The sequence below is a fragment of the Pleurodeles waltl genome, chromosome 8, assembly GCF_031143425.1.
Source record: "Pleurodeles waltl isolate 20211129_DDA chromosome 8, aPleWal1.hap1.20221129, whole genome shotgun sequence".
NCBI lineage: Eukaryota > Metazoa > Chordata > Amphibia > Caudata > Salamandridae > Pleurodeles > Pleurodeles waltl.
Window position 1 is genome coordinate 853,166,935 of NC_090447.1, and position 16,461 is coordinate 853,183,395.

The 16,461-nt window shown below is 43.1% G+C and overlaps 1 protein-coding gene across 1 annotated transcript in view; it reads left to right on the plus strand.

Annotated features, from left to right (window-relative positions):
* The window catches only part of ABCC4 (ATP binding cassette subfamily C member 4 (PEL blood group)), a 1,378,868-nt gene that overhangs the window by 468,519 nt on the left and 893,888 nt on the right, over window positions 1–16,461 (plus strand). The window contains exon 8 of the mRNA XM_069205134.1: window positions 7,066–7,315. Coding sequence (XP_069061235.1) covers window positions 7,066–7,315 — 250 coding nt within the window. The remainder of the gene's footprint in view (window positions 1–7,065; window positions 7,316–16,461) is intronic.

Sequence of the window (16,461 nt, forward strand, 5' to 3'; positions counted from 1 at the left end):
GGGATTATAGTGCTGTACTAGACATAGACCTCAATAGATCACACACCCCTCTTCCAACTGCTGCCTCAATCTGCCAAGCTAAAGCCCTATGATAATGGCTGGAGCGATGGTCACTTAATGATGTTTGGCGCAATCGCAATAGCAATGCTGGCATGCATGAGTATTCCTAATACTCTCCCCCACATTTAGTCCGTACACGACTTGATAAGATCTTATGCACATCCCTGCTCCAGTCAAATGTTAAATACACAACGTACTTGAGAAAAACCCTCTCTGATCATAATCCCCTAGAAATAATGATTACATGAGGGCGAAGACCCGTCCCCATCGCCACTTAGCATCTCGAGCCCCAGTTAATGAAAGATTCGGCCTTTCGGAACGCACTAGCTATGGCAATAGATATCTTATTTCAAAAAGAACACTGGCTCCACCTCATCCATTTTAATGGGAGGCTTTTTAAGTGGTGATACGTGGGACATCCATAAGTACAATAGAGACTTACATGAGTGGAGGAAAGTCTAGGATCCCTGTAGAGGGCAGCAGCCAATGTTAAGGAACACACAGGCAAGTAACAAGATGCCAGGATAGAATATGGGGAGTTATTGGAGTGATTACATGAAGTGGACTATAGGCGTACAGACTGAACATACATACTAAAGTCTATTAATCAGGGGCATTACTAGCTAATAACCACAATCCATGCCCACCCCAATCCTCACTATCACTACGCCACTCAATAATCAAGTCACCAACTGGACATAAATGCAGCATTCCTTGATTTCCATTCGACACAGCCCCCAGAAACAATCCAAGGTTTTCTGGATGCTCTGACCCTCACTAGGGTGAATGTCGATGAGAGAGATAAGCTGAGAGCTCCTATCACAGTCAATAAGATCCAAGGAGCAATTAAGGACTTAGCCAGGAACAAGACCCCTGGATCGGACGGCCTCCCTGCAGAGTTCAATGCTATATTTGCTACCCGACTCCCCCCGCAATTGGAGCGACCCTTTAAATCCTTATTGGACACTGGTACTTTGCCCCCATCACAGACCAAGCACTAGTCATCTCCCTATTAAAACCTGACAAGCACTCCTCTGACATGTCCTTGTATAGGCCCCTCTCTTTACTTAATACTGAATACAAAATTCTCAGTAAAGTCCTGGCATGCTGCTTACTTCCCATGCTTCTCCCACTCCTCCACGGCGGTCAATGCGGCTTTGTTCCCAACCGCAATACCTTGCTTAACATACATCAGCTGCACCACATTATGGATGCTGTGCGTTGGCGAGTCCGATGGGCGGGATGTTCTTCATTAGATTTAAGACAAGCAATTGATACACTAAGCTGGGATTTTATGATTGTCGCCCTTGCACGTTATGGCATTCCTCCCGAAAATATTTGGTCGGTAAAATTACTTTGCAATGTTCCCACAGCATGAGCACGCACAGGCCAACACATTTCTGCTCCTTATTTGATAAAGCGCGGCATACAACAAGGCAGCCCTCTGTAGCTGCTTCTTTTTGTCTTTGCACTGCAGCCCCTGGCACAGCGAACACTTCAGGAGACTCATAGATTGGGTATCCCAATTGGGCCCACAATCCTCACTGTTGATAGCATTTTATACATTAAACTCCTCTGCCTGAACCTAGCCGAAGTGGCTAGATACGTTACAATTTTTGCATCCATTGATGGCCTCCAAATTAATGTAAATAAATCATATGCTTTTTATTTCGAAGACACTTACAACCAGCCCTTTTTGTCGTTTGGGGAAATGTCTCTACAGGTAACGTCCCAGACCTTTTGCTACCTAAGGGTCCATCCAAGTTTATCAAGAGACACTTGATGTGCTAGAAGGTAACCTCCTTAAAACTGTCACAATCCTCAAGTCACAGGTTCACTTCTGGACTACCTTACCGTTATCAGTGGCTGGAAGATTGGCCCTAGCTAAATTGGTTATGCTACCCTGCCTACTCTATCACTTTGTAAATATCCTGGTACTCATCGCTACTCGGATCTTGAAAATGCTGAACACTCTCCTAACTGACTTAATCTGGGTTAATGGCTGCCGCAGGGTTGCCCTTTCCAAGCTCCAGCTCCCCCCTGACAAAGGAGGCATGGGTGCTCCTGATTTCAGGTCTTACTGTATCATAGGACCATTGCAGTGGTACAAACTGCCAGAGATTGTCTATACCATACCTATGCTTAAACGAGATAAACTACACAGTATGATGTGTCCAGGCTCCTCCTTTCCTACTGGCCGCCCTCTATTGCTGTGCATCACCCTCTCCTATTGGAGACTGACCCTATGCTACAGCTCCTCCCAAATGCCTTATACTCCAAATATACCACTGATCAGCCTCCCTACTGCTACTGGGACTCTTACAGCACATAGGCTACAGCCTTGAATACAAGGAGGAGTGGAAACAGTGGGTGATTTGTTCTCGGAGGGCACTCTATTAAGTCACAGAGACTTTACACACACACACAAGACCTACCAGATACTCTGTTTCTGACCCACGCCAATATTACCTGCTATTTCAGTCACCACTCCCCCTGAAGGAACTAAGGGCTACATGTACGAAAGTTTGGTTTGCGACTCGCAAATTGCGAGTCAGTGCACTCAAATTACTCCAGGCTATACTCACAATGGGACATGGTTGTCACTTAGTTCGATGGCTTTATCGGGGCATTTGTGCAGATTTACAGATCTCTTTGACCACCTTAAGGGCCAAATTGGACGAGGACCTAGCATGAACCCTAGGCCAGGAATGGGAATTCCTGATAGAATATCCCTGAGAAATCTCTCGAAATTCACGTTTGTAATTTATACAATTTGCCATTTTACATTGAACTTATCTCACCCAACACAGAATACACAGTATTTTCCCAACATCACCTTTGACTTGCCCACGACGTCGAACACCAGACGCCAACTTACTAAACATGCTATGGGACTGGCCCATACTAACCTCCTACTGGGGAGGTGTAACACTGAGCTGGATCAATGGTATACCCTAGAATGGTGTATACTTGGTTTCTTCCCTAGACCCAAGAATGCTAGAGTGACTTCACATGTTGTCGATTTGGCACTATTGTTAAAGCGCACAAATCTTCCTCCCAGTTTCGGATTCAGAAACCGCGCTTGGATGAGATGCAGTGACTAATCCCACCCAGGCTAGAGCTTGATGGGATCCCTGGACTCAGAGAAGAGTGGGTAAGCAGATTTATTCAACACAAATCAATAACATGAGAAATCTGAACAATTTAAACACCATGACCAATTTGGCCACGGAAACAAAACTCCAAACTGAACCAAGTTTCAAAGCTTTATTACAATCACTGAGCCAATGTAATGTAAATGGTACGCAAAACTAAATTATAAACTTACATGAAAACCACAGACTGACCAAAATTTCTAACAAGATAAAGCCTACTAAACATCAATACAATGAAAGACTCCGAAAAAATGACACATATTCTCAAAACTATAACTTGACGACAGAAACAGATTTCAAAGCAGTTGAGGGTGACATTGATAAAATCCAAACACCAGTACTCAAAATTTAGGCTGGGCCATTCCTACTCCTATCACGAATTTGGACATGCATGTGTGGGAACGGGCTAACACATGTGGGCAAAACAAAAGTAAAAGAAGACAAAAATAATTTGAAAAATTATCTAACTAGGCTAACTCACTAAAAATATACCCTGGTGTAAATCGTCTAAGCTGAAAAGGAAACAAGAAGAACCACATTGCAGATTATATATCTCTTCTCATGAGACAGCAGACAGGAAGGATTCATCAGTCCAGAGCGCTCACAGCTTCTCAGTATCAGTAGACAGCAGCATCAGGGACAGTGCAAAACATGAGCTGCACATAGGATAAGAGAGCGCTACAGTGTCTGTTTGCATATTAGTACTGAACAGTTGTGGCAATTAGAGTTGGTGAACACAAGACGCATGAGGTAAACAGCTTTGAGGATGGTTGGAAAGGACTGACTCCGATGGTTTCAAGAAGCGGACTCTCTAAAGTTCAAAAAGTCGCTCCCTAACTAGAAATGTCCATAGAGTTCGGATGGGTCCTCAGATCAGACCCATCTTTCGCAAATGGATCAATATCCAATTAAAATTATAGATGTCCATCAGGTTTTGCAACTGTTCCGGATTTTCTCAGGAAAGATGCAAACTCATTTCGATGAGTTCATACAGTTCCGTTGAAAAATGACAATTTCTATAACAATTGAAACTTTTCTCATGTGAATTCAATAATACTTCCTATCAGTTACACAGCTAGAATGAATACTGTTACATTTCATATTAGTAAAACCATGGTCTCTGTCTTTAATACAATAGGACATTCTCTAACACACAAGCAACCTAGGTAACATGATGAATTAGCACTTCTCACTATTGCAGCAAAAATGAACCTTCAGGCCTAGTCTAGCTAAGTAATCCTAAATGCACAATTTTAATTGCTAAACACTTGGTAATGCGTACCATTTAATTAACATATACAAAACAAATGTATTCATTTGCAGACTAATAATGCATAGCATTAGAGATAATTGAAACATGTATTTATTCCTCTGCACACAACTCTACATTCATATAATCCATATGCATTAATATAACTATGGTTAATTCATGTTCATTCAATACTTATGATATATTTTTCATCTCTACTATATATCTAAAAATAATACTTTTAACAATAATTCTTGTCAGTGATTCATCAAAATGTAAATGCATAACATCAGCCATGGCACATCGCGATGCCTAAATAAGTGGAGGGCACAGTGTCCGCCTTATTTCAAATGTGCACATTTTTACATTACATGTTAATTTCTCTTAGGCTTGAAGTGAAGATTTATAACTTGCCATATGCTAACTTCTATACCACTAATGTATTAGTAAAATCTGACCTCTATGTCTATTATTGGCCAAACGTCTCCTGATGAAACATCGGAAATCTCACTTGGTGCCTTTGATCTCCCAGTGGCAGGAGGAAGTGGAGAAATGGGGCCTAGCAGAGAGTGCTGCACTACGCCGCATGGAGTATTGTGGCTTACAGAAAATACCCATAGCTTTGGAATGAGATGCCATGCTGGAATCCTTTAAAGCCTTAGACACACAGATTCCTAAACTGCTGTACTCCAACCCGCTACGAATAGTCTCTCTGACATATCTTACAAAGATAGCTAGACAATACACAGACACATGTAAAACACCTGGAGCCTAGGCCATACCGGGACCCCTATCACTGGCTGCGGCTGCGGCTGCTACTAGTGAGCGCTGTCCACATTGATTTTCTAGTTATATGGATGTTAATTGTCAAGAACAATTACCATCCTCTTAAGTTGTTTTGTATTTTTTTTAAAACACTTTTTTTTTTTACTACAGTCCTTAAGCAAGCTAAGGGCTGACCTAGTGCCAACTCTGGCCTTCAACTTTCAGGTGTCTGAAGAGACCTCCCATTCAAGAAGCCAGTAGCATCATATTTGCAAGCACTCCCTGGCACCTAGGGCACAAGCCCTGTATTCCCGGGGCTGCCTGTCAATCATTTCACAGGCTGGAGGTAACACCCTTCCAAAACCCGTCACCCAGGACGTGTTGGTAAAGTGTGCTGCTTGCAGTCTGTGAAGGACTGAGGTCATGTGACTGAAGGTCACATATTCATGAGACTGTGACCTCGAGCCACATGATACACTGTGCATGCTTTAGCATGCACAGAGTATCTGTTTAAAGCACGTAATATTTAGTATTTACAGTGCTCCCTTTGTGTGCTTTTAACTTACAGGAGTGTTTCACTTATTTAGTACATCCGTTCATACAACTATGCTTAGAGGTATTTATTAAAAGATTTAATAAATGCCTCTCATTACAATACTGTTAACTGATGAAGTAAAGCGAAATACTCCTGCATGTTAAAAGCACACAAAGGGAGCACTTTTAATAATGCCAGTTCCCAATCTTTTAAAAGACTCTTGTATGCTTTAAACATACAGGAGCGTTTTTCTTTAGTACATCAGTTTAGATCACTATACTGAGAGGCATTTATTGAAACGGTTAATAAATGCCTCTCAGTATAGTGATATGAAAGGATGTACTAAAGTGAGATACACCCACATGTTAAAAGGAAACACAAGAGCACTTTCAAATATGCCAGTTTTGGATATGTGCATCCTGAACTAACATACCTGAAGCCTCTTGTATGCTTTTAATATGCAGTATTGTTTCACTTTAGTACATCAGTTTTTATTACAATATTGAGAGGCATGTATTAAGACTTAATAAGTGCCTCTCAATATAGTGATAACAATGGGTGTACTAAAGTGAAACACTCCCGCTTGTTAAAACCATTCAAGAGTGCCCTCCATCTTAATATCCCACCAGCCACCACTGCCTTTCACATCATATTATCTCAACTGCAGCGGACCTCCCCTATACTTAAGATCATGCCATTGTAATGACACGAAGTTAAATGTATGGCTTTTGACACGCTTGTTATTAAGTGACAATGACTAGTTAAATGGGGGTGGGGGTGGTTTACCTGGCTCATGTTTGAGAATGTATTGCATTGTTATTTCTCTTTTACAAACCTCGACTGCATATGGTTTTGTTTCTTTGCCCTTGACACTATATACACTGCTTCTATTCATCGATTTGCGCTCGATTATGGCGATATATATGCATTAAGAAACAAGAAAATGCAATAAAGTTTGTGGTAAAAAAAAGCATGCAGCCCAAAACAAAAGTAAAAAACATGCAGCCACTGAGAAATGTAACCCCCAAGAAGCAAACAATGTCTGAAATTGTTTTTTTCTACAAATGTCTTAACCTACTTTTATAATTTGAGTGCATGTGGTTCAATACGGCGGTAAAAAGTAAGTGCTTGCAAGAGATGTATGTTTTGTGTTTGCACTGTATACCCTCCTAGAGGAAGTCGTGTTGTCAAGTGAGTTATGCAAGTGATGGAAAACAGCCTTTGCTGTGCCAGCAAACGTTGAACCTTACTGACTGATATGATGAAAACCTCTGATTCATCTTGATTGTTTTTAATTTTAGGCACGAGATTGCAAAGATCCTTCGGAGCTCCTATCTGCGTGGAATAAATGTGTCGTCGTTCTTTGTTTCAAGCAAAATTATTGTATTTGTGACATTCACTACCTACGTTTTACTGGGGAATGTGATCTCCGCCAGTCGCGTATTTGTCGCTGTGTCTCTATATGGTGCAGTGAGACTGACGGTCACTCTGTTCTTTCCATCGGCTATCGAGAAGGTAGCAGAGGCAGTCATCAGTATTAGGAGAATTAAGGTACTGCGTGCTCTGTAACTATGAATTGAATGAACGCTTTGGGGGTTGTTGATGCCAAACAAACGGAATGAACATTTGCTGTACTCATATGTTGCATTCTCTTTTACATGTCTGTTTTCTAAGCTTGGTTCTTCTCCCTGTTAGGTTAATACTCAGTGACTAAAATATGTGTTTTTGTAATAAATAAATCCTTACCTGGTACCACCTAGCACATTTTCAAGAGTAGGGCCTTTGTCTAAGACCCTTTCCACAGTACACGTTTTCTTGAACAAACTTCCCACAGTTTTTTTCCTAAAAGACTCCCACTGTAGAGGTTTTGTCAAACACGCTGTTAGGAGTAATGCAAAACATATAGTCACTGCTTGAACCTCAGACTACCATTGGGCGTGAAAAATCCACACCGGGTGGAAAGCTGGTAAGATTGTTGTCTTGCGAGATGTTTTTATTCTCAAATTGCATATAAATGAGTCCCTTTTTAATGATTGTTGAGTTTGAAGTATGCAGTGACAAGACACACATGGTTGCAATTACCACACGTCTTGGAACTTACCTTTGGTCATTCTTAACACCTTCACAAATGGTTGTTTATCGTGTGGCCTCAGGATTAATGAATTCTAATACCATTCAGGTGAGGAGTGTTCAAACCTTGCCACTATCTGATGTTTCTTAACCGGTTTATTTGAAATGCTAAAATATGCTAAAGTTAAGCTAAGTGCTGCTAGAGTTACCTTTCACAGCACTCTCTTGTCTACTTTTACTGCACTACCACTAGGGATAGCTTTAGAAGGCAGAAAATATGAGTGCGCAAAAAGCAATGGATCTGCCTGCCATGTGTCCGGTGTATGACCACCGTATTTTGTATTCTGTCATTATTTCTACCGAGGTGTGGTGGTATCGCCTTCACAAATGATGCTAGATCAGCCTCTGTATTTAGAGTGGGAGATCCACCACCAAATCTGGTGGATCTGTCTTCATGAAAAAACATTACGAAATAGAGGAGGAACAAAAGGGAGTAGAAAAAACTCTAAATGTTTTCCCTTTCGCACATGCTGCCTATTGGACCAATGCAGATGGCTTTGTGCTGGTGACCATACCCTTTCAGCTTTGGGGTATAGTCTCTCATGAATGGTAACAATAACCTTTCTCTTTTGAGGTATAGTCTCTCATGACTATATTCGGCAGGTAAATTATAATCCTTAAGGGTTGTGCATTTGTCCCATTCCTCTGTTGAAATTCTTACCATTCCTAAATTAGTGCTCTTGAACAATTCTTTCAAACAGCAGCTCAGTCTAGCAGAGTGATAAGGATATACACCTGAGGATTGTACTTATAAAATTGACGCTGATATTCCTGTTTAAGGCTTGTTAAGGGGTTTTCTTTGCAGGTGCAAAGAGGATCATGGGCAGGGGTCGAGATGTGTGACTAGGATTTTATCAACCTGGATTATAAGAGTTCCCCACTCTGGCTCAAGTATACCACTGCCATATGATATTTATGTAATTTTTGAAAGTTTTTTATAGCACAACCCTAATTACAGGGGCCATGGAGGCCTGCATATAAAACTGTAAAAGGACAATACAAGAATCTTGAAGATGGTAAGGATGAAGAGAGGAATAATGGATTAGTCATAAAAGTACATTCTGAACAGTTGTGTCTCTAAGTGTTTGGGAAGGAAGCGGTTTGGTGTAGAACAGAGGTCTTCAAACTTTTATACTCTAAGCCACCCTAAGCAAAATGGTTTGACGTCGGGCCCACCTTCAGAACATTATGGCAAGGATTGGAGGAGCAGCATGGGCAGGGCTTGAGCGCTGGGATACTTGACTTATAAAATCATTTCAGGGGTACCGTTTCTGAAGCTCATAATCTCCTCTGCCCCTTGCTCAAAACATGGGCCCCTGTCTTGCCCGATGCCTCTCCCCACTACTTCTCTGAGGAACAAGCTAAGGTTTCTCCTCTGCTTCCATTTGCCCCTCCCTTGGGCAATTGCTCTAAGGTCAACACTTGTGCTGCAAGGGTGCACTGGGCCTTAATCAAGGAAGGGTAGTAAAACAGCCATACTTGGGGTATATTTGGCTCCTTACTCACCTGGGCCTCGCTGCTACTGCACCTGCAACACCAGTGAACCCTACAGGCTGTCTCCTCTGCTCAGTCTATTGGGCCATCACTGTTAGTCTTAGGGCCCAACGCAGGCTGTGTGCTACTTTGTGAAAACAAAAAGGGAAGGGAAATACAAAACATCTCGTCCCTCTTTTGCTTGGGCCCTGACGAGGGGTGATATAGGCCTTAATGTTAGTAAGAAAAAATCTGCTTGCAAACAGAGGTCGAAGCAGGTGCAATCTATGGGGACTAGAGTGAACATGCTTTTTTTAATGTTTCAAAAATTTCCCATACTTATTGTTAAGAAACAACCAGCCCATCCTGAACGGTTAATTCGGACCTTGAAGTGTTTGTTGCTGAAACTGAAGTGTGGAGGGGGCAAGTTTCATGTGTTGTGAAGCATAGGGAGGGACAGAAGGAAGAAAAAGACCAGTTCATCAGGGTGTCTGCTACCTGAAAGAAATGTAAATGTGTCCAATTGGTTAATCACCAATTGCAAAGGCTGCTTGGGTGCCAGTATGGGCTTTAATTGACGGATTCAATTGGAGCTTCATGATGACAAAGATGTATTATTTCTAACAGGTAATGTGAGGGTGTTATCAACTGAGTTCTGCAATGTGTCCCTTTGTTTGACATGTATGTTGGTACTGTGTACAGTCTGATTAACTAAGACTTGGACTTTGAAAGCATGTTTTTTATCTTAACCACTGAATCATTTTGCTGCAGCCTGTCAAACTGTGTGTAATGCATATTTATTTAAAATAAGGGCACATATTCACAGAGCTTTCTGTCCTTTAATGGGACCTAGCAGCACTACAAATACACAAGTCACAATTACCCCTTGCACCAACCAGGATTCAGTTCTGTGACTCTCTGGTCACACACACAGAATTATGCATGTCTTGCAAAAAACAGTTGAGGTTTCATAATGTAAAAGAGTGCATTTCTTTCTCATCAGTTCAGTTTGTAATTATTTTACATCCTAGATATGTGTTTACATTATTTGCAGATATCAGAAGGTGAAAAGAATCAACAAAACAGCTCCAGAATATTCTGTTCTTTTTATACAGGTCTTTCACCCTTCCACCGCACTCACTGACCCCAGCCCCGATGGCACTTAGGATCTCAATTCCCATACTTTTTTATGCACTTTGAATAATGCATGTAAATGAAGACAACTTGTAAATGTGCAAAATATAAAAGGTTGTGCTTCCAGGCTAGCTTCATTTACAAGTACCGGCTGAGGTATTTGTGCCTCCCCTGGGAATTTAGCCACAGTTTCCCAGGGGTAAGCCCCACAATTTGAAGACCCTTGGTGTAGAGTCCTGCATATCCAGATGATGGTTTAACTACGTTAACAATAAAGATACGTGTTGAACAGGTTCCACATCTTTCTTGAATTTTAACAAGTTGGTTTTGAGTCTTCGATTGTACAAAGGATCTTTCCCATGTCTTAGAACATGGCACAAGGACCAGATCCTTGTTCGGATTTTTCATTTTTTTTTTTATTCTGAGACTAGGTGTACTTCTGCTTTTGTCTAACTTCCAGTTATATTTAATGTAGCCTCTCAAAATCTGGAGAGACCATTGTATAAGGATTTATGTAAGATACATGTCATTTTAAAGTAAATTTGAGCTTCCGTAGGTAACCAGTGTCGGTCTGTTAGATTAGTGTGATGTGGGTTGAATTCTTAGCACTTAAGACCAGGGGAGCAGTTGAAGTATTTTCATGATGGATAAAATGATATGTTTCTGTGGGCCAGAAAGTATAGCATCAAAATTATTGGCTTGGCGTGGGTTGGGAGGTCATGAGCACCCTTTCTTGTCTCACTTTTCTCAGAACCTCACAGGTCGGGTAATAGGCAGGATTGCATAGTGCAGAGGAATATCCCACAAGATTTGTAATACATCCTCGGGCATCTTCATCGTAAATTGCAAGGCTCAAAGCAAGTGACACTGAACATTTCCTGAAGCGGCAAACTAATTTATAGGATGTATGTCAGTGGAGAAAAAATCAAATGAAGCACCTCTAGATGGAGACAAAACATTTCATTGATAAGTACTACCTGCTCCAGTCATCCAACCTCAGGTTAAGTAGGCCTGCCAGATGGCTCACAGAAAGAGTGAGAGAGAAAGCATGTTGGCTGTGACCCAGAGCCACTACTTCAACACTTCCTCACAAAGAAAGCTCCAGAACATACCCTTCCTGTTTGCTATAATACCACATCATAGTTGCATTGTTGGTGCTCACCAAAACAGACTTGCCACTGATAAAGAAAAGAATACTTTAAGCCAGGTATACTGCTTGTAGCTGATGCAAGTTGATCTGCAGTCCGCAACTTTCTAACTTATCCAGATGACTGTACCACCAAGTGAAGACTCAAAGCATTTGAGTTAACCATGGCCACGATTATCAATAGAGATGATCTGCCCTGCAGAAGGATGTGTAGTCCTATTCACTACTGCAGATTGGGACATTTGAGGAGATGAATAACCTATCCCAGGTGTTCCTCCTGTACTGGATGCAAAGTCACCACTGGTACAAGTGCATGTGCTATTTTTTTGTGGGCAGCCAGCAAAATGCAGGAGGCTGGAAGACCATGGAGGCAGAGTATTGTTAGAGTTGGAAGACGTGCTGCTAGGCTTCTAGCCTGAGTGACACTGACTTATTTTTTGAACATCTGTTTATGAAAATTTGCATAATGCAGTACATCATGTGAAAGGAACTGAAAACTAAAGGTTCGACATAGCCTGAGCAATGCAATCCTACATACACATTGCAAGTTGAATAATATAAGCGGAATATACGAACAACTTGGGCCTCTGAGCATCACTTCCCAGTCACCTGGATGCCCCCTCCTTTCCATTCAGCCCCCATTTGCTGTAAAGGCTAAGGAACAAGGGGCAATTAAGGTTATTCCTGACTTCTGTGATATCAATCTGCATTCCTAAATCCTCTTCCATGGGTCTCAGACCTTCTCCGCCTAACGGGGGCACCTATGAGCAGTATACACATTTTCCTTGCCCCACATGTACCAATCCATATTTGTGACCCAATCCTCCTGCCGTAGAGATGAGTGATATGTTGTTTGGCCACAATCGGGGATACTTTCCAGAATACACTAGTATCTTGTCTCCCCAGATCCCGGGGGATATCAATGTGGGGGCATAGGGCCACAGCCACTTCAGCCATTTGTGAAATTGTCCTCCCCATGTGTGTTGAGAATACACTGAGCCTCAGGCATTCCCACACTGTATGAAGCAGTGTCCCCACCAGACCACAGCAGAACAAGTATTTTTCGATTTCAGCTCTCCCCATTCAGAACAAAAGTATACTTCTAAAGTATGCTTAGTGCAGTATCTGCACAAGGTGGAACCCTGTCCTGATGACCACTTTGCATACATAATGACATGTTTCCACCCACCCTTCCTCATCCAGAAATCCTAGGTCCCACTAGGTGAAGATGAAACTTCAGAGTCTGCAGGGAATCTGACTATTCACAGGGAATCTGACTATTCATTACTAGTGCTTACCCCTCTCCAGGCATTGGAGTTTTTGCAGGACGTTCCACTCTCACTTGGGTGTTTCCAGTGTCACTTAACATGACCAACGCCGACAACGCATCGGTTTTTTCATATTATGATCACTAAATCCGTAAGGGTATAGTGGCCTAATTGCTTGGAACCTATAGTACAGATGGCCAACATTTACCACAGGTTCGATTGCCCTCCTGACAGCCACCACTGATGGTTCCTACTGGAAGGCAAATGTCAATAATTTACCAACTGTAGCCGGACTGCCCAGTAGTAAAGGCATTTATTTGGAAGTCACATGCCCCCCTCATACTGGCCCCAAGTCAGAGTGGCCATTCTGGGGTTGCCCCTTTTCCAAACCAAAGCAATACCTAAGTTACCACATCCACTGAACGAAAGAAGTCATCAGGGACTTCGTCTAAAGTATTTTGGCAGTCATTGCGAACCTGGTGGTTCGTCCTGCCATGCCGGCAGTGGCGGCTGAACCCGCATGCCGGCATGGCGGGCTGAATCGGCACATAATGAAATGGTTGACGCCCGCCAGCGGCAACTGTCACCCACCGCCATGCTCCCGCCGCCAGGCAGCCTGGCGGCAGGACGAAACACTATCCACCAGGCTAGCTGCGCTACCCTGCGGATAATGTTTCATATGCCGCCAGCCTTTTCCTGGCGGGTTTGGCTGGCAGAGGAGGTGCCCCGGGGCACCCCTGGGGGCTCCTGCACTGTCCATGCACTTTGCATGGGCAGTGCATGGGCCTCCGTGCAGGCCCCCGTCGTGCATGTCACTGCCCAATTTACGGGCAGTGACATGCGCGACGGGTGCTGCTGCACCCGCCGCACACCAACATTGGCGGCGGCTCCTAATGGAGCCCCCCTCAATGTGGCGGCCATGTTCCCCGCCAGGCCGGCGGCCGGAGACACTGTCTCCGCCCGCCGGCCTGGCGGGGAAAACATTATACGCCCGGCTGGTTTTCCAGGAGGCTGACGGTCGATGAAAGACTGCCAGCCTGAACACGGCGTGAAATCCCGCCGTGTTCAAAATGAGGGCCTTTTTAACCCATTGAGAAATTTGAGTAAAGTTACAATTTTGTACAGGGCCGTCCTGCCCATGAGAAGATGTCACCAGTGCGGCACCTCACAGACATGCTGCAGAGGCAGATGCACCTTCTTATCAACAGTTTCTAAGACAACTCTGATGAACAAAAAACACTAGGAAGCTTGGAGCTGAGATTTTGTGAAACTGATTGAAAACTCTGGTTTTAAAAGGAGCAAAGATGTACTCCAGAGATGGCCTGACACTAGCTGAGGTAACGTACCTTTAACAGCCAGTTGCTGAGATATGGGAACAGATGCATGCATGATCAGAGGAGATAAACCACAACCACTGCCTGGAGTTTGTAAATACGCAAGTCTGAAGGGCAGGAAAGCACACTTGTATTGGGTAGATCCCACCACAAAGCACAGATGCTTTATATAGGACTGTCTAATTGGGACATAAAAGTATGCATCCTGCTAAATCTAGACTAGGGAGTCCAGGACTAGAGGCACATGTGCCAGTGAAAGCATTTTGCAAAGAAACGAGAAGAGGTCTAAAAAAATAGCAGGAACATCACCCTTTGACTATCTTCCCTTTGGGTACCGATGTCTTTCTTGCTCAGAAGAGCAGGAACATCCCTGGTGAAGGTCTGTGCATTTATGCCGGCATTTTTGGAAAGATGAGTAGTATGTGGGAAGGAGCATAATGAATTCGAAGAGAACAGCCAACCTTTGTGATCTGTAGTACACACCGATATGAGGTAATAGATAGCCATCTGTAATCAAGGTTAGACATCAGATCCATCAACTGGCAACTTGTGCATGCACTTGTGCAAATTGATGAGGATTTTAAAGCTGGGATGTGAGCTAGGAGGAAGCAGAAACATGTTGCTGTAGAGCAACCCTTGGTATCCCCATTTCCTCTGAAGCCTTAAAAAATGGTGCAGCTGTTGGATAAGCTGGGTTGGCTAACTACGTCAAAAAGAACAGGCTCTTCCAGAAACCCCAGAGCTTCTGGTATTGCTGATAAAATTGGGGGTGTTAAGCCAATCGAGGGAGATGCAGGTAGATACTGCCACTCTGCTTACTGTGTTGCTCTGTTGGCCTGCTGACTGCAGCTTCTCGCCTGGAGTGAGAAGAGCTGGACCTGTTGTCTACATCCTTGAACCCAAGATTCTCCAATGGCTTGTTGGCTTGCCCCCTGTTCTCAGGGACATCAAAGACTACCTAAAAATCTCCTGGTGCTGCTGGACTCTGCCATCTGTACCCTTGACTGAGGTGCCCCCCTCCAGCTATACCTAGCATGAGAGCAGCATCAGGATTGGTCTGAGCAGCTTGTTCTGCCGCTAAGACAGTGTACTGGGGCTGTGCAGTTTCTCCAACCTGTGTGTGCAACACAGCCAGGTTTGAGAAACCTATGTGTGCATGTCAGTTTGGCCGGCCTAAGATGGCCAGCCAAACTGACATGCGCACATGGGGCCAGATGTAGAAAGCCCTTTTGCATTTCTTAATGGTCAGAATTGGTATTTCGGGCTGTTGAGAAATGCAAAACAGCCCTTTTTTATGTACAAAAGCCGTTAAGAAATCACAAATTGTGATTTTTACCCTGTAGTGATGACCTATTTGCAATTCCTATTCTGATGTACAAAGGATTTGCTAAATGAGGCTTTGGCATTTAGGAGATGAAATTACCACAGACTTGAAGTTGGTGGTAACCAGGTGCAATTTAAAAAACAAACATTCCAAGGTGCTTTTCTTTAACTGCATTAGAGCACACACATTCCCATCAGACGTATGTGTGCTATACCGGTGCACCCCTATTTTTGGGGTGCACCAAGGAGGCCTTTTGCCCTTTGACATCCCTGGTTTTGCATTTCCTAAACAGCGACTTCTTAACAAGGAATCCCTATTCATGAAACAAAAAAATGGCCCTTTGACTAAAATACAGTGGGATTTCTAAATATCTATTTCCTAAGATCGATTCCTACTTTGTAGGAATCGCTAGTAGGAGATCGGTATCTCTGTACATAGCATTTTGCATTTCTTAAATAGAGATTTCTATGAAGTTGCTATTTAAGAAACGCAAAATTGCATTTTTGTGCATCTCGCCCTTAGGGCACACTGACTGCGCTCCCCCTTCTCCCACCTCCCATGGACCAGCCACGCCCCTCCCTGCACCTGCTGGCCGAGTCAGCGGCTGAAAAATAAAATAATATTAAAATATTGTTTTATTTTTCAGCTTCTTGCTCAGCCAGTGGGGCAACGCTCCTTTGCCATTGCGAAGGAGCCACCCCTGATGAATAGGTGTGTATTCCTACAGGCATTAGTTGGAATTAGTCACAAATTTCTTGGAGGAAGACGGTCCTAGCCAAGTTGTTTTTTTTCTTCTGGAAACTTCTCTGAAAAATGCTTTGTGAATAGGCCTGTATATTTGGTTGTAACTCACATGTAGGTCAAGCGAAGACAAAGTTACTGATAGA